General features: G+C 40.4%; 2 protein-coding genes across 2 annotated transcripts in view; one reads left to right on the top strand and one right to left on the bottom strand.

Annotated features, from left to right (window-relative positions):
- Positions 1-3659, bottom strand: part of LOC119735320 — a 46133-nt gene extending 42474 nt beyond the window's left edge. The window contains exons 1-2 of the mRNA XM_038209019.1: positions 3296-3659; positions 686-1063 (exon numbers count right to left, since the gene is read on the bottom strand). Coding sequence (XP_038064947.1) covers positions 686-1063; positions 3296-3659 — 742 coding nt within the window. The remainder of the gene's footprint in view (positions 1-685; positions 1064-3295) is intronic.
- A 9602-nt stretch (positions 3660-13261) lies between these two features.
- LOC119735319 (putative adhesion G protein-coupled receptor E4P) overlaps positions 13262-19953 on the top strand; it is a 50571-nt gene continuing 43879 nt past the window's right edge. Inside the window, exon 1 of the mRNA XM_038209018.1 lies at positions 13262-13551. Within this exon, the coding sequence (XP_038064946.1) occupies positions 13470-13551 (82 nt within the window). The 5' untranslated portion in view covers positions 13262-13469. The remainder of the gene's footprint in view (positions 13552-19953) is intronic.

Below are 19953 nucleotides of genomic sequence, written 5' to 3'. Positions count from 1 at the left end.
CAGGATTTCAAGTTGGGATGTGCGTTCGCGCACGACACCGGAACATCAAACCAGTTTGGGAATTACATTATGCGCGGAAACAACCGACGATAAGCGCGCTGTTAAAACATGTATGTATGCAAATTAAGACGAACGTGTGTTAATAAGGTACATTTTATTGTATCGTTAACATTAATGCCCACTCATTCCTCACTCGTTACTTTGTAAAAATCTTCAGGCAACTTTTAAAATTAAGTCTTTTTTTACTGTTTATGTAAAAAAAAAATGACCTTACAATCACAACACAATAAGATGCATAGTTATTGACTCTACATTTTTAAAGTTTATTCAATATGAAATCAATATAAGAACATATTAAACGAATTACAATGTGTCGATGGGGCAAATCAAACAGTACACACTCGAACACAACAATAACCTGATGGGAATAATGCTTGGGCGTGCGACAAACATTGTTTTTAATTGTGAGTAGATTTTATTGAGTCAGTTAGTTGTAATTCGAGATCAATACCTCTTTACGATAAGGATCCATGTACAATCTAAGATGTTAATAGGCAGCTGTGAAAATATAATTCTTGGTCAAACATCATTGCTAATGTGCAATCTGAAAAGTCAAATATGTTACCGTCATCATGACGACAGAGTAAAGTAAATAGGTTATAGCAACAATGAAACATTAACTTACCCACAATAAAAAGCCTGGTTGAGTCTGTGCCAACGAGCGAATCCGAGACACCCTTTCTGAATATGACTGAGCACCAGTACCAGGCATCGTCGGTCGCATAGTCTACTGATGTAACATTTAGCACATTCCGACCATTCACGGAGTCTACAGTTAGTGAATATTTGTTTCCACCTGGATAAATTGCCTGTCCTGACACAAGGTGCGCGATTAGATCGGCAGAATTGTTATCGTCACTTTCATCTCCTTTCTTCCAAGAAACATAAAAGAGGGCGTACTGACCGTCTGTTACTGAAAAACTGCATGTTAAAGTTGCTAATGCTCCATGATTGGTGTATGTGGTTGCTGGTAATGTCACCGTGATATCTTGGCTACTGGAAACTGTAGGGTAAAAACATAATGGAAGTACCAATGTATTAACAAGTGATTTGGATACCAATTTCTTCTTAAAAAAAAATGGTATTTCAGACAAGATTTACTTTCCCAACGACATAACAACAATGGAAACCAAAAATAATGGCTAATCGATTCTGCTTAGATTCGCAGTATTATTTTCCCTGCATCAATTTGAAGTTTCCTAATTGTTCCCTCAACTACAGGGAGAACTTTACCTCCGTTTTCCAAACTCTTTTTATTGCAGAAGTGAAGCAAAGTCAATTTCTAATTATCGAAAAACAGGTTTCAAATTCGTTCAGCAATCTTTTTTACAGTTGAAAGTCTAACATTTTGAAAAAGAAATGAATTTTCTGAGAGCATAAACATTCATTGTCTCGCAATCTGCTTCAAACTTTTGTACATGTAGAACGGTGAACTTTCTACAGTGCTACTTCCCTTGTAAGGCACGGTGTACCAAATGCATGGGTTTTAAAATGGTTTGATCCTGCTGTGTTCCTGCCGACATCCCTTTCGCAATCATCATGCGCACGGATCAAAATGGCAAGGAACTCCCCAAAACTGCACAAAAGCAATCACTTGATGCGATATTTGTTTTACTGAGATGAGACACAATGCTTACCTGCGAGATAGCACAACACGTTGCCTGTAACGATATATAACATGTGGACTGCCGACGCCATTTCCATGCATGTGACACATCACAAATTGTGCAAATCGATGAAATCATTAACCGGTAGTGAACCCGGAAATGTCTTTTGCTGGGGGCGAATGAAACTAAATACGATCTATCGAAGCACACAGCCGTTTCACAGCACTATGACAGTACCATTTAGCCAACAAAACACTTTACTTATTTTCACAGTTTGCTGTTCCCCTCCACGATCCAAACATTATTGTCAAACTATAATAAAATATGTAAAGCAACATTCTGTTCAGATTGCAATGCAAATTACTTTTACATACATTTCAGATTGTATCAATACTACTTCACAAACCGACAAAAAATAACCACAAAAACATAAGGAAGCACCTTAAAACATAATCTTCATTTTATTAAATACCTTCGTGGATACTCTATAGTTTTTATATTGGATTCTTTTATAAAAATATATTGCACATTGAGGTTGTCGATAATGACGGCTACTATTGTATGTGCGCCTATACTTAGTAATCCCCTGTGGTTCTATTTCCTTTCTACACGTCAAAAGGAGTCAATCAAAGTATTGAAGAGTCGACGGAGGTTCTCCAAATGTTAAGTAACTTATCAAACAAACCGGTTTGGTGAACATCGAACAACATTTCAAGCATTTCCTCTTTATTTACATCAATGAATCAACGAAAATTTCACTGGAATTATTTTTTAATCGGTCACATACTTGACCTATCGCAGTAAAGTCGCGTCAACACAGCTTGTGAAATATTGCCCAATTACATGATATACAAATGAACGCACAAAATCTGAGACAAAACAAAACTCAACGTACAACAGTTCGATAGGGATGTCTAAGGGGCGTGGCTCACTCGCAAACGGCGAAAGGTCAAAGAAATAAACAGGATCAGCAATTATAATGTAACTGGCCCCAAAACGTACACAATTCATTCGATTTAGCGCATTCATATGCGTTAGGCGGTAATCGTACACGATAATACTACACGACTAGCAAGTGACAGTCAGTCAGTGAGTCAGTCAGCAGCAAGGGCGGATCCAGAACACAATTTTCGGGGGGGGCAAAAAAAATGTTTGGTCCCCCAAAAAGTGGGTCAAAAAAATTACGGCGTGGGGTTCGGGGCCCGCTTAAGGGCCCCGAAATTTGTTTGGATTCTAGATGCTCTGTGGTGCGATCTGAGGCAATTTCTGACCACTTTAACCAATGTTTTTTGTGAGGAAAAGATGGTGGTGTACTCATTGCCTGCCTTTATTGCGATGTCACATAAAAAAAAAAATTGGTTTCGTTTTGGGGGGGGGGGGCATGGCCCCCTTTGGCCCCCCCCCCCTGGATCCGCCCTTGGTCAGCAGCAGCAACAGCAACAACAGCAACAACAGCAACAACAACAACAACAACAACAACAACAACAACAACAACAACAACAACAACAACAACAACAACAACAACAACAACAACAAAGAAACAACAAAATAAAATGTAAGGGCTGTAAGGTATCCCCGCATTGTTTGACCTGAACATTAAAAAGTCCAAGTTCAACGTTATAACTTACCTCTGATTTGTGTGACACTTGATGCAACGAATCTACCTGTCGAATCGGGCGAAGGTGGATCTCCAATTGTAAAACACCAATACTTGCCAACATCATCGAGTGTCACTGACTTAATGGTTAACAAGTAATCCCCTCCAGATTCATGGAATATAAAACGGCCAGGATCGAAGTTATTGAAATATTTGGCCGTGTCGATGTTCATTCCATACTTATATTGCAGGATGGTGTCCGCAGAGTTTACATTGGCGACAGAAGGATCGCTCTTGTGAAACTGAAGAAACATAAAGGGCTGGAGATCCGTGCATGTAATTGTTGCGTTTCGGCCCGGTGTTACCCATGGGTCGCTGGTAACTGTCAGTGCCATAGAACCTGCAGGCGTCACAAGGCAATTTAAAAAAAACAAAAATAAAAAAACAACAACATAATGATATGGGTAAGAACTACCAAGTATCATTTGCTTGGAGAATAGCAATTAGAAAGTAGATAATTACGAAGTCGTCCGTGAGCCTTCATATCATTCCGTGGGTACGGGTGTATTCATTTGATTACGTGGTCACGCTTTGAGTCTTGAGTAAATATGTTTGGGAAAACCAAAACTGAGTTTTGACTGACAAAACTGCAAATTTCCAAGTTTTGTTATTAAACAAATCACTGAAAAGTGTTTTACCAAGTTTCCAGATATCGGTTGTTATGGCAACAATGATCATCCCATCATTTTACTCGTGGTACAGTGTTGACCCCGGATTGGGTGAAGTGTTCTGGCAATATTTAAGGTTTGGGAGGCCCAATGTGATAGGGTTGGGGTTTTACAGGGTTTCAGGTTTCAGGCTTTGACCAACTTTTGTTTAATTAGTTATCCATTGGTTTTGTACCGAAACTAAACATTTATTTCTGTTAACATATATTTAAACGAATTGAGGCTCTTTCGCGTTAGCCCTTTTCTGACCTCTGTTTTAATAAAATATACTCTTTATTCCCAAGTCCATAAAATCCAATTGCTTCTAAATCGCCAGTAATATATTTTTGCTTACCGCTTAAAATCAATAGCAGCCAAAGAAATATCTGTAGGAGCGTGTGGACCATGTGCACAGAGATATCCATTTCCGCATGTGATCCGTACGAACTAGGCCCCCTCTTGTGCGGAGTATAATGGTTCAGAATCACATGTACCTTTGAACTTCCAGAACTTGAGCTGTGTGTCGATTTCCGATTGTTAGCAACGACCTTCAACACAGCTAGCGAGCTACCGATCTAACGTGATAACAATGAATATGGGGACAGAATTTGGAATACGCACGTGATTTCCTGGTTGAATGCCATCAAAATATCCGGCACGAAGCACGCATTTCGACGTACTTTTGGTGAGGGCGCCCTACTTACACACCTCTCAGATCACATCTAAAAAAAGCTAGATCTCACTTACATATGCTTTTACGTTGTGTATCCGACAACACAACGCTGCGTCTTATAACCGCCATGTCACTCGAATGGTAAGTAACGCGCGCGACATGCTACGACCATCGGGCCCTGCGCTTTTGTTGCGCCTAGGAACTGAGCCGTGCTGCATTTATCAACATGGTGTTTATCAAGCAACATTGTCTTTAACGGTCAGTTAAATATGTATTCATATTGGTTTATTTTCATTTGACTTGTGGCCCTCAGGTCAAAGTGCAAGATTGTTACAATATAAAAACATTGAACAATACACAACAATATTTGTTTAAATATGAAAAAAGAGGCAACAGTAATGATCCAACCAAAAAAACTAAACGTAATGAAAACAATAATATTGCACACGCTGAAACAATGTAAGATCAATTGATGAAATAAAAAATGGACCTTGAAAGATGACGCAGCCACCAGGAGTAAAATGTTTCACGAAGTACACAATAGACCCAGACATAGTATGATATTGCATAAAGCACACAGTAGACCCAGACATATTTTGAAAATCAAGAAATTATTAAGTCAATGTAGTGTGGAATTGGGCTCTTTTTCAAGGACGCAGCGCATATAAGATCGCAGACAGTGTGACAGGGCCTTTAGCGAATTCCTTGGAGTCCCTTTGAAGCCCTCAACTAGTATCAATGGGTCCCAAAGTCGTCATTTGCGTTCCCACCGCGTTTTAGTCAATTATCTTGGTCGCGGTACGAACTCCATGCCAGAACGTGACAGTGTGACAGGGCTTTGAACAGGAGTTTGGCTGAGTCGTTAATCCTCGCGCGTAGGATTCGTGAGTGATCCCATGGGATTACTCATTATGAACTGCAGCATTGTGTTATGTGACGCTCTGTGCGTGGAAACTGATGTTTTGAAGTTGATGGATGTCTGACTGATAACAAATGCAATTGTTGAATGAGTGGAGAGGCATATGCGCATCTGGGTTGTGATTATGTGAAGCGAGCGAGATTGTTTTGATGCCGATGGGGTCGATCAACATCATGTTTATTACCATTGAGGAGAGAGTTGCAATAATCGAGTCTGGATATTACGAAAGCCCGTTAGTGCCATCGCCAGTTATTTTTATGCTCGAGAGCAGCAATTTTTTTATGGGAACTTACGAAACCAAATTTTGGTTGCGGGTCTTGCATTATTTTATGTACATAAATTACGTACATGAATTATGTAAAATTAATTATGGAGGAGGCTAATGGCTTGTCCGTCCCGCCCACAAACAAATAACTTATTACCGTGTATACACATTTTACCCCAGGCTAACTAAATCTGCACAGTATGTTTCCCCATACAGCTGTAGGATACTGCATGTGCAACAGCCTTTTCACGGAAATTACTCATAGAGGGCGTTAATGCGAATATTATGTCTATACCTACATCACTTAACAGCGCCCTCTATTGTGTGGTGGTGTCCGTTCCCCCTTCCGCTTTTTGAAATTTGAAGCTGTTGTTCCCCCTACCCACTACCCAATGTTGACAAGGAATCACTTCTGCTGAATAATATGCACCCGTTTCCTGTGTATTTAACCTTAAGTTAAACAAACGCTTCATGCGTTGCATCATTGCAAGATAAGAACAAGGTCACAAAAACGGTTATTACGTCGAAGTAAATGTATGTGGAGCGTACATCACTGTTATATGTTTCTTTCATTTAAAATGAAATGCGAATGAAATTTAAGCATAATCTCAGTCTAAATTCCTGTATTTCGTAGTTTCTATTGTGTGTACTGTGGCGGGAACTCCCCTGGCCAATTCAGATTTCATTTAAGGTTCAGTATAATTCAAATTGTTAGCATTCCGATTCGTCCAAATCTTTGAAATTCGTCTCGTGAAGCAATCGGCGTTAAATTGAAAAAGCAAATTCGTTTTTTGTCATTCGTTTTAATGTTCTTGTCGTTACATTTCGTCTCTGGTGACTTAAAACGTTACGATTAAAAATGTGCCCAATCTTTGGACTTGTTTGTGCATTAATTAAATTTCAATTTTTAACAAATATTTCCTTATCAATGAAAGTATAGCTGTAAATTTTGAGTTTTCTTTGACAATAAACATTAAAATCAGAAATTGAACTTTCACAATATGCTCTTTGCTTAGCATATGGAAATTAAGCATTAAGATCAAACTCCTTCGTAATGTTGCTCTTTGATATATGTATATGAATACAACAACAGAAATAAGGTTTGTCTATCAAAGAACAGCATTAAGAAGGTCTTTGAACTTAATGCTTAGTGCCCATGTCATTTCAGTGCAAATTGTGAAATGTCCATTTTTACTCGAATGTTAATTATGAAACACAGAAATAAAAATTCATGCCTTACAGCTAACTACTTTTATTTATACATATAAGGAAATATATGTTGACTTATCATTGTTTTAATTCGCATAATTCTTCAAATAAGTCTAAACATTGGGCGCATCGTATAGGATTTAAGTCACCAGGGACGAAATGTAATGACAACAACATGAAAACGATTGACAAAAAACGAATTTGCTTTGTCAATTCAACGCCAATGGCTTCATGAGACGAACTTCAAAGATTTTGGACGAATCGGAATGCTAACAATTTGAATTATACTGAACCTTAAATGAAATCTAGTGGTGGCTTTCTGAAATTCAAATTGAGAAGTGAGCTTGGCGATGTTCGGGGACGAAATTAAAGTATCAATATAGGGAATTTGTGTGATAAAAGTGTTAAAATAGCTGGGAATACCTATAGTAGAAATAAAAAGAAACAAAGGAAAGAGAGGTGTAAAGTCATATTTGATATAAATTGAAAACACATTTCACAAAATGGGCCTCTGCAGGACGTCAATGGGGTGGGGTGGGCAAAAAAAAAAAAACCTTTCATTTTGCCGACGCGCATGGCTACGGCGACGCGCGCGCATACCAGAAACCGGAGACTTTTTTTGGGGGGGGGGGCCTTATCCCCAGCACAGCTAATACGAATTTGTACAAATCGCGCATAAGCATTGCCCAAACGCAAAGCAAAAGTAAACCTACTTCCTCTCTGCCCGCGATCACCGCGCCACGTGTGTACTCGGTATGCACGTACTCGCACACCGTGCACACACGCATGCATGTACTTAACCATACGGGGTTTTGTTAAGCAATGTCATGAACGCGGCGGTCACTGAGGGCTGATGAGCTCTGCCCACTCGTCACGCACGCATACACTAGAGCACACATTCTCCAATTTGTATGCTTGTGGAGACATTTCTTTGTTCTCGTTGTGGAGACATTTCTTTGTTCTCGTGTAGTAAAGTTTTCGAGTTTGAAAGAGAAGTTTCAAAATGCTCTTATTTTAACCAGAATTAATTTCCTTGGCTGAAATTCGGACTCAATATCCCTTTTCTAAAACTCTTCCAATTGCGACGGATCAAAATTCCTAGTTTTTGAGTAAAATCCATATATCTATTTCGTGAAAACCTTGTGGAAACCTATTCATCCATAGAAATTGCCCTGTGGAGACCTATACAATCTTTTTTTCCCTATTGTGGAAATGTCTCCACAAGGATACAAATTTGCGCTCATGCACACTACTGCAATAGAAATGCAAAGGAAATAAACTGTCCACACACTTTCCGTTACAGTACTTTGGTTGTGTCTTTTTGGATAGACCTTTACCTGTACGCGTGATGATAAAATGAAAATGAACATTATATATTTTACTTATACTACTTCTTTCATTCAAGATTAAATATCATTCGAATCCAAGTATAATCGCAGTAAATACAATTATATTTGTTTTTTCGTTTGGTAAAGGTTAAATACGAGTGTCGATTGTGTGTTCAGAGTAAAATCCCAATTTTGCTTTACTCTGACCTGTAATCGACCCGGCTGAGACAAGGTCTACTAATGAAAATAACAGATGATGAATGTCTCTCGTCTAGATTTAGTTTTTGTTTTGTTCTGCTTATCCGGCTGTACCTTTAGTTTAGTTAATTGGTTATCATGTGTCTTTGCGGATCCTGTTATGTTGTGCGTCAGCTAATGACTACACGACTCCAACCTTCGCTGGAGATTTATGTGCATAGCAATCAGTTTTCAGCGTAGCAAATGGCCTGTTGGATTTGTCTTGATGTTTGTACTGAAATTGGCAGTTCATTCATCCTTTGTTTCCTCAAATCAAGTATCACATGGAGTAAACAAAATATATACGAAGTGTAATGATAATTTACCGCAAATGGGTCATTTGGGAGACATTCCCATAGACTTGTGCCCAACATTTTTCAAACTTAAATGTGCCCTAACCCAATATTCCCTTGTCCCTTTTCCACGAATTTCGGTATTTTTACTAATTAGACCACGAGCAACAAATATAATTTGATTGCGACGGAAAAAATTGCCTCCAAAGGGGGGCTGCGGAATTAGTTAATTGGCTAATGACCAGTGTCTCCCTATTGTCGAAGAACAAGTATGTGTTTTTATCGATAATTCCTCTGACAGTCCATATCCCCTGTTGTGACCTAAATCGAGCCACAGCTGCTAGCGTTTGTCCCAATAAAAGAAAACCCACCGACCAAGAAAAACATTGTGCTTTCATTGATTAGTTAATTTTGTTTAGCTGTGCACGTAGCTCAAGCCCTCCCCCCCACCCCTGTGTGATTATTTTGTCCCCAATTGACATCGGCTTGGGGTGTACGCTTTGTTGTTTTTGAATTTACTTCTCTTAAATACATTGGTAAATAAAAACAAAATGAATTCGAACGTCCATAATGGATAGGAATCTGATTAACATCGTGACGCTTGAAAAGATTGACAGATTTTGCAAACGCTAGTGTTACAACTTTTACAAATGCACGGAGCCAGGCCTATTTTCTTTCCAATTTCAACGAAAAGTACTGAACATGGCAAAACCATTTTAGGACATAGTTGGATCATGATTAGTGAAACTAACCCTGGAAGTGGAATGAAGACTCTGTCTTCCAAATGGGAGACATTAATTTTCAAATATTTTGGCTGACTGTGTGAACATGTCTGTGAGCATGTTGTTTCATTCAAAATAAAGTATTACGTAACCTTTAGAAATCGGCCTTTGAAACCACACGACTGCGATGTAATTGTTGAAGGAGTGGAGAATCATGTGTGTATTATGGTTGTTATTACACTCTAAAAATGTATTTGTCATTTTGACTAAAACAATGCCACGGATATGTCTCGTACGACTTACCTAAATTAGTCACAGAGTATTGATGACTAACTGGATAAGTCGAAACTCTGATAGACAAAATAGTCATATGACAATAATAGAAACCTGCATCATGTGACTAATCTGTAGTCAAGCGACTTTCGCGATTTGTAACTGAATTTCTAACTAATCACACTTTAGTCAACATTGTATCCACTGAAGTGAAGCACTTTGTCCGTTCTAGTGTCCTTAATTGTACACCATACTGTGTACATACCCGGATGATGGAGTCACATCTGCATCTGACTTGTGTCTCACTGGTTGTGCAATTGAATTGGATCACATGGCCCGTGTTCGGCTCCTTGCATCTACCACTACATGATCATGATCACACACACACACGGATAATCTTTCTTGATTTCTTGCATATTATTTATTTCTCTCGCCTAAATTTTTCAAGAAAGTCCATATTTCTAAAATCAAACAACAATCGTGGAATGTTCTTAATCATGTCATAGTTCCCCTCCTATCTTAAGTATATTTAGTTTCGGATTGGCCCTTTATTGTTTGGCACAACAAATTCACTAGTGTATTCCAAATAATATGCACAACGACATGTTGTGTGCAAGGAAGGCTAATACGGTTGTATTATAAGGCCTGCATTATGCAGATGTGCCTAGTCTAAGTATATGCATAATAATTTTGCGAGTCTTACTCGGCATCTATATGGCAAAGCCTTATTACCGATGTAACCTACTTCCCTCACTACCGTACTCTCATCTCATTACTCACGTCCATTACCAATTGCATACGAGATCATAGGCCTTCGTCATGGTTGAAATGGAGGAAGAAACGACGGTCCGTTTACCGGCTGCCAGCAAACTGAGTGTTACCGATCCATACCATACGTACGCCTGGCTAAACATCATTGACTGGGTCCCACTTTGTTTTACACATCAACGGCGGGAAAATAACAAACTTCGTTAGTCAAAAGGACTAAATGACTAATTTCGACGAGTAAACGATTTTTCTTCATATACAATGATTACGTGTCATTTGTCAAAACCACCAGCGATGGAAAATTTGGGTTAGTCAATGTTGTTCTCAAAGTACGCGTAATTAATGTGCGTTATTCAAAATGACAACTTATTTTTATAATCATGGCTGACGGTGAATAAGTGCGTCATGAAAGATAATTAGTCATTCAGAAATGACTAAACAAACGAATTAATTTTTAGAGTGCATGTGCAATGAGCAACATTGTTTTAAAGCCGTTGGAGTCGATCAAAATCATATTGTTTATTACCATTGAGGAGAGAGTTGCACTAATCGAGTCTGGATAGCACAAGTGCTCCAGCATTACTTTTAAGCGACATTATTTTGAAATGTAGTGGAGTAGCAGAAGTGTGGAAGAGCTGAAAATAGCGGCTATTGAAAGAGAGAATAGGTGATGGCGGCGACCCAAGGGATACGCCCCGTTACAATCTGAGGACGGGGCGGCCACGGACGAAAGTCTATGCCGAATTAGGATGATGATTATTTGACGCCATTTGCTGGTTACAGAGTGTAGAAATATGACAATTGCTATAGCAATTTATAAGCCCTCAAGCTAACAAAAACAAAAATAAAAAATGGAACGAAGAAATGGACTGGCAGTCACAGGCTCAAATCACGCTCCAGTCAATTTCTAGTTTTAATTTACTTAAACTTTTGTATTCATGTAACTTTTAATATGAACACCAAATTATTGGATGCCCAATATGGCCGGCTCATTCGTATTTTACTCTGTCGCACTTGATTCATCACTTTAGGACGGAATATATTTTTGTTAAATTTGTGTAAGTTTTCACGACAAATAGGATCAACAAAGACCTAAGACAGAACAAAACCCGGCGTTGCAATAAAGTCACCACAAGTCATCACGAGTGACGCTCAAAAATGGTCCACATGGTCCGCAATTGAAAAAGAACTCACATTCGGTATGGAATGTATACATTTCTATGAGAAAGTTTTCGGATAGCATTTGCGCGCATTGGCTAACTGCGGACTTAAACAGCTGCAGCCAGATGTCTTTATACATAGGTCATGATAAATTACCCAGAATGCCACCCCACTTCCTTCACAAAACTCTGTGAAGCTCATCAGCATGTCCCAGTGCCCTGTTTGCAGGGCGGGGTGCAAGCGAAATCATTTTGGATCCAGACGAACTCCTTGGTCCAAGCGTCTGCGAAAGAGTATTTTTCTCTTAATTTTGCGCTAGATTTCCAGCTGAAGTTTTTGAAGTTTTCCTGGGATATAAAGTAAAAAAAAAAAATTCTACTGGGCACGAATTACTCGGATGTACTACGTGTTTACTACATGCATTTTTGTTTGTGAAGCGAACGTTGACCTGTAAAGGAGGGTAACATTGGTTAAAAATCTAATTTGTTTATGGCCTCAAAGGTTCAAATGTGTGTTTCAGCTATGTTATGATGAGAACAATATGTAGAAAAATGGAAACATGCCGTAAGTCTTCCAATAAATGTCCACACTCGAACCATTTATTGAAATAACTGTTAAAAAAATAAGGGGGGGGGGGCTAATTCCCCTCTGGATACGCCACTGATTGCACACGCACGCTTGATCGTGTAGCGCCGCGCAAAGACGCGCAGTGCAGTGCCGCTATACGATGTCTAAACCTCCTCTCTACACTAATGATGTGCGAGCCCGACCCGAAACCGAAACGACCCGACTTGAAACCGACGTTTTTTGAGGGTCTTATCATGCATGGAGAAAGGAATCCTTCTTCCATGGTCTAATTTTTCATCCTTTTCATTTCATTTTAGACCCAAACTATGTATCACTTTATAAATATTATTTATGCAATTTAATGAATATTCATTTTTTTGTCAGCCATTATCCAATGAGAGAAGACTATTTACCAGGGCGCGTACTAATTATCATATTGAACATACACGGTTGCGTCAAGGCCATCCTCCGCCTCGACTTACTGTACGGCTGTTAGCGGAAGTGTGTGTGGGAGTTAGGTACATGCACACAAGGCACACGCAAGGGTCGTTGACTGAGGCTAACGGCATACTAGGGTGTCGCGGCGCGCCGCGGTAACAAGCTCGTATGGGAGCAAGCTGAAAGGCTTGGTCAAGGCTAGGTCATTCCCAAAGTTTCGACCTGAATAATACAATTTGTGCACTCACAGTACACTATTGGTCAAGCCAAGGTAAAGTCAACCAATAGTAAAGATTTCAATTCATGCGTCCCATATGACCTGCACGTAGCCTTCTGTGATTGTTCAACTTGTCAAGGGGCGTGGCTTATATATGGATCAGTGTATTTGAGCGCCAATACTCGTCAGGTGATGGCAGGTATTAGTGATCACTGTAGCATATAGGTCAATTTTGTTCTGTTGTCAGCGTTGTTGCAAATAATATTCGCCACGTACACACCGAACGTTGTCTGATCTGTAATCTAACTGGCTTCAACCACTCGAGTACTTGTTATTCACCCAGATTTCCAGTCTCACAAGCAGAAGCGAACATAAGAACTCTTCGCGAGAATTGAACGTCGTGTTTTGGGGGTGTCAGTGCTGAATCAATGGTAAAGATGGTTTACTTGATGGTGTTACTCGCTCTTCTCGGTGGAGCAATGGCAGATACCAACAACAACAAACCAGAAGGTAAATTTCAGAACATTTCACGCCCTATACAGGGTGAGTAGAAAAGAAACCGAAACCCAAAAGTCGGGACCATTGTTTTAGTGAAGTTCTGCATGTAGCACTTTCAAAATCTCGGATATGAAAGCCCAATTCATAAGCTTTATTTTAGTACAAGAATCATTCAAATCACTTATGTACTTTTTACCTTAGGGAGTTTTTTAAACACAACCACTGTTTGAAGGTTCTGTCCACGGATCGCAAAAAAAGTTCAGTGTTTTTTTCAGCAAAACGAAAACAAATCACATAGGGATGTATGTGAATTGTTTCGTTTTGCTGATTAACACACACCTCTTTTGTGATTCCTGGACAGAACTATAAAACGGTCGTTGTGTTTAAAATTCTGTAACTTCAAAAGTACATACGTGATTTGAATGATACTTGCACTAAAAGAACGTTTACGAATCCTTTTGTATCCTAGATGTGGAACGTGCTATCGTGCAGAACGTTACTAACACAGAAGTCCGGACATTTGGGTTTCACTTTCTTTTTACTCACCCTGTATAATTAAAGAGTTTCTTTCCAAAATGTGATATGTCCATTTGAAAAAAAGTGAGCATGTTGCACGGTTATGAAACTTTAAAGAACTTAGTAAAAACAGTACAACGGCTGTTTTGTAAACTACGTTATTTCGCCTTATTGTATTCTTAAGTCGTGTTTAGGTATGTAACAGCCGTCGAAGTTGCTTTTGGGCAGTCAGGAGAGGATGATGGTTCTAAAAGGGAAAACAATGGCGTATATCGAATTTGGCAAATAAACACTTCAAATATTAACAGAGTTTCGTATTCTAAGGCCAGTCATTATTGATGTGAGAATACGGTTTCAAAAGCCACACGGCAAGTCAGATCAAAGCCTCAAGGAGGAAAATCCAATACCATATTTAGAATGGACGAAAAAAAGGAGAGAAGTACACTTTTCACTTAACTGTCCCTTTTGGGACCGGCGCTGCACAGAACTCAACTCGACTGATCATGACAAATACATTACTTAAATTCCAATCGGCCCTGCAGCCGGAGACTACATTCAAAGGAAACACAATAATGCTTCACAACAACTGTATGAGTTTGCACGTATAATTTGCACAGCACATTGCGGTTGACCGTAATGTGCTGCGCGAACATGTTTGTTCGCCATACTTCATTGACATGTCTTACATGTCATTGAAGTATGGCGGCTTTGAATCCTTACTTCACTGTCAGTGTACTTTTCCACAAAAACCTACCGTTTCAGTGAGTGGATTACCCACGTAGGCCTATGCATACCACTATGTACATGACATTTTCAATAACATAATAGCGCAACTACGGAAGCGTAGAAGGGCCAAAAGAAATTAGGAAAAATTTAGTTCCTATTTCGCCGCGGCGAATTACTATCTCGCCGCGGCGAGTTACTATTTCGCAGCGGCGAATTACTATCTTGCCGCGGCGAGTTACTATTTCGCAGCGGCGAATTACTATCTTGCCGCGGCGAGTTACTATTTCGCCGCGGCGAATTACTATCTTGCCGCGGGCCGCGGCGAATTACTATCTTGCATAGGCGAGCGTCGGGCACGACGAGTAGCGATACTATTTGGATCCCATGGAACGCCAAAGAGGCAATTAATGTGATCATCGAATCGGTGATGCACTTTCTCGATAGGTAGTGGAGTTTTGCAATCGGTGATGGACTGTCACAATCGGTGATAGATTTTCGCGAGTGTGGATGGAGTTTCGCGATCTGTGATAAACTTCTAGCAAAACTAACACCCTAATCACAAATACACGGCTGGGTTCTAATTGCTTTAGCACGTCCGGTAAATAAAATAATTTATGAAATAATTAAGTTGTCCTTTCTCTTTTGTTAAGAATGAATTAAGAAAGAAAACGAAGTTCAATACGCGGCAAAAGGTACATTAACGACTTGTCAGGTTCATGGAGTACAGGAGTAGCGTACGGAATGAGGATGAACCAGCCAACTATTCAACATTATAATTGCGTCTCTCAGAGTGCGGGAAAGTAAATACTGTAATTACCGTCTTGCGATTGCTACGACCGATTTTTGAATGAAACAAGCTCAAATTACCGTTACAAAGACATTTTGATGTTTGCAGGCAAAAATCTTTGTACATGAATTTCTCCCTTTTGAAGACCGTATCTCAAAAATACTTTCGGAGTTTGTTTCCCTATCATCATCCTATTATGTGCTAAAAATCGTTTCGATATGTTCCATATTTTTCATTACAATTAAAAAAAAAATAGGCTTTGAGTTCGTCATTTTTCCATATTGTCAAGCGGCACGAATATTGATAAAGTTCTTGCCATATGGATGCAATTACCAAGTTTACGACTCCCTCCTTCACGAGTTTTCCACCAATAACATATAATTCGTTTTGGTTGGTTTTGATTGGTCTATACCCAGGCCCACGCGAAGTCACGCAGAGTCACGCTAATGCTAATAACGCGCACGTCATACGTCAACGTTGCGGCAAAACCGGCCAGGGTATAGCGTGCCGGTTGACCATGTTTTCTTGCTCGGCAAAATCCGAGCTTGACCTCGGTGATAGGAGGTGTAACACAAGCGTCTGCAACGTATTTAGCTTAAAATCGTCACATCATTAGTGTTCAACTACTCGTGAAATAACAACTTGTTGGGATTCCTAGAAAAAAAGATTGGGGAACCTTTAGAACGCGGATTTTCCCCAGGCGCGCAATTTAGGTCAGCTAAACCGGTGACCAGTATTGACGTTTCTGCACCGTGAAAGTCCATCACCGATTGCAAAGTTCATCACCGATCGCGAAAATCCATCATCGATTGCGATATTTCAACACCGATCGCAAAAGCCTATCACGCCCCCCCCCCATAAAAAAGTTGGCACCCCAGTCCCCCCCAACACACAGAAAAATTTGGCATCCGTAGAAAAAAAAACCCTCAATGAGTTACCGAGATTAGCTAGAAGTAGGCTATATAGGTCATTTTTTGCGCGCATTTTTTTTCGCGAGTGGCTGTTTATTGTAACGTTTATTGAACATTGAATAGCGGTAGTTATTATTAGTTTCCCGCGAGTGCAGATGGAACACGGAATAGTGTAGTGCGTCTAGACTGGCCCGGCCGAGAAGTATGTGGGACGCTAGACTATATGGCGGGTATCCGATGAAGAAACCTGTCTCACGTGCTTTCAGCACGGATGAAATTTTGGGGCCCCCTCCATTGTATCGTCAAGCCCCCCCCCCCCCCCCCCCACGTCCCCTAGGATAAAAACCCTGGCTATGGCGCTCCATAGGACCCGGAGGGATCGCGATTGTCGTGCCCGACGTTCACCAATACAAAATAGTAATTCGCCGCGGCGAAATAGTAACTCGCCGCGGCGAGATAGTATTTTAACCGCGGCCCTTCTACGCTTCCGTACGCAGCGCATTGCGTGCGAAGGCAAACAATGATGTTAACCTGTTTAACATGTCAATGAAGTATGGCGGCCTTGGACCCCAAAAAACTGCCGTTTCAGTGAAAGGAGTACATGTACACGGCATTTTCAAAAACAAAATTCCACTACACAATGCGCGCGAAGGCCACCAATGAAGCTGACCCTTTTTAGCTTGAGCTGCTTTTGTTGGTTGGTTTTGCCAGCGAGTTAATACAAACACAAAGCCCTAGTCTGAATTCTTTTACACAGGAGTTAGATTTACAGAAAAATATTTGAAAGAACTCTTCGTGTTTATCGCAAAACTGCCTTAGTTCAGGATTTCTTTCCTGTATTACCACTTTGCAAACTTTTAATCATGAAAAATGATCATCGCAAAGCTGAGAACTATAATCGCAGGGGTACAAATATACTGTGCATATGTGACTCATGCATGCACATGTACTGTTGAATACGCGGATGGATGCACGTATTTTGCTATACTGTTAGTCAGCAAGTGATCACATTGGCACCACAGCCCCAACTATAATGTTTAAGTCATGTTTAAGTCATAATGATTTAACTCGCAAAGCTATTGCGTTATTTCGCAAAACTATTGCGTTATTTCGGAAATGTATGGCGTTACGTCGCAAAACTATTTCGTCATTTTGCAATACAAATATTGTTTTCACTTTGAACACCTATCACGATGAAAACAGAACTGCCCCTTCATTGCACACTTATGAAAGCATATATATGAAAGCGCTACAAATAAAATTGTCTCCTCTCTTGTAATGCAGAACTGCCCCTCAAAAACACAAGTACCCCTGTCGCATTAACGAGATTCTGCACCTTTCCCCTCTCGAGATGAAACTTTGGCCATCCAAAACAATAGTGCTCCGATCGCGATAAGGCCAAAAAAAGTCTCCGGTTTCTGGTATGGAGCTTGCCCAAAAAGTGGTGCGGCGACGCGGCTTTTTTTTTTTACCTGATGTTTTTTGCTTCAAATGTCAGCTGATGACTGCAAATGGTGCCCGACTAAACTTAGTGCAAATATATGGGAGTCCAGAGAGGCCACATAAAGCCTATTCTCGACCATAACCCAATCTAAAAATACGTTAAAAATGTGCAGTAGCAGGATTCCAGTCAAACCAGTAAGTTTGGCGGTTTTGAGACATCATCTTTCATTGAAGAAAAAACTTTTTCATTTTGCCAACGCGCATGGCTACGGCGACGCGCGCGCATACCAGAAACCGGAGACCTTTTTTGGCCTAACTTCTCTAGATGGAAAACTACCCCTCGAGTGCACTGTGCCCCGCTCGCAACATTAAAATCGTGCCCCCTCTCAAGATGGAAAAGTGGCTTCTTAAAAGAAACAATAAAGCTTTTCACGCGAAAAAAAATGGTCACTGAACTGGCCATCAAAAAGGTCTCTCTACATCACTAGGTAAAAGAAACACAACGAGCAATATGGACAACGTATTCATAATTAAGTTTGCACCTCGTCATATGGTTTCTTAGCGAAATGAACGGGAAAATATGCCTTTCCTCCACTGTCACACCGACGGAAGGTGCCCCTTTTTCTGAGCAACTGCCCATTTTTTTTTGTGTTTCCCCCAGTTTGAAAAACGTTCCGCCGCCCCTGCACTTCCTCGTTTACACTGGATCCGATCCTGCTTCGATCCACCTTTTACAACTGATTATGCGCTATTACCGTATTTGGGGTCATTTTTCGCGCGCTGTACAATCGCTGAGCCCTTTACTTGCTTCGCTTACGATTTCGTTACAACTTCGTCACCGTTACTATACGGCACATCGAAATGGATGATTGCCAATTATTGTTGCTCTTATTTCTTGCCGATGCCGTGCCGAAAATGTCCACGAATATTTAATACATGCACTTATCATGGCATTATCGCTCCACGCTTGCCTGTATGCGAAATACTTGCTAGATCACTGCCCGTATCGGACGACATGGCTTCGAACACCGACCAAGAGGAACTTTTCAGATAGTTTTGGGGTGAGTGCCGTGAACCAAACCAAAAAGAATGGCGGGCACACTATATATAGCAGCGTACGCCGTCCCTCAAATGAACAGAAGTTTTTCGCGGACTTTCGGACCTCCAAACTCAACTGCGGCACGCATACCGGATGTTGTTGTCAAATTGCGGGGTATGATCCAGCATTGATGGATCAGACCCGCATCTGATCCTTCCCGAAAGGGGGGTTGAGAACGGGAGATCAAATCCGGATCTGACTTCGATCCACCTCGCCTTTACACTTGTCGTCGATCCCCCCCCCCCCCCCCCCTGCGGGATAAGATCTTCTTTCGATCCCCCTCGCAGGATCCAGTGGTCAAGGCTAGGTATAGCTACGGGTTTGGTGAAGGATAACAGGCAGTTGTTTGTCGAAGGGACTTAAAAGATAAAAAGCTGGGAAAGGTGTTGAAAAGTCAATAGTGAAAAGTCAATAGTGAAAAGGCAGTGGAATTCGGGTCACTCTCTCTAGTGGAGTGTTTTCCTCTGGATTGGGAACGATGGGATCGAACTCCAGATAAAACTTAATGTCATCAGCGTACATGTGGCATGTAATGTTATGCTGCCTCAGGATATCACAGACCGGGCTGATATACATGGAAAATGCTTGGGGGCCAATGACTGATCCCTAAATCTTCTTCCTCGAGTCATCTTTTCATTCTTTACTTCAGTTCGAGGCATACACAGGCACTCCACAAGATCCCGACCAGTCTATATGTTCTATTCACTCGCACCTCTTATTCTATGAACACCATTCGCTTCTTTTATCCTAGTGTATGGATTTTTATTTTAATTTGCCAGGCTGATTTGTTCAATTCAATGTACTGTGGTGATTATAAACTTTTACTAAACATGCAATATAAAATATTATAGTTTGTTAGTTTTTTTTTTAATTCTTATTGGCTGTTTCGGCAACTTGCTGATGAAACAGCCTTTGTTTTCGTTAAGATTTTG

This window comes from Patiria miniata, unplaced genomic scaffold (genome assembly GCF_015706575.1).
Source record: "Patiria miniata isolate m_02_andy unplaced genomic scaffold, ASM1570657v1 HiC_scaffold_29, whole genome shotgun sequence".
In the NCBI taxonomy this organism is placed as follows: domain Eukaryota; kingdom Metazoa; phylum Echinodermata; class Asteroidea; order Valvatida; family Asterinidae; genus Patiria; species Patiria miniata.
The sequence above is the reverse complement of the archived record's forward strand: the minus strand, read 5'-3'. Positions and strand labels throughout refer to the sequence as shown.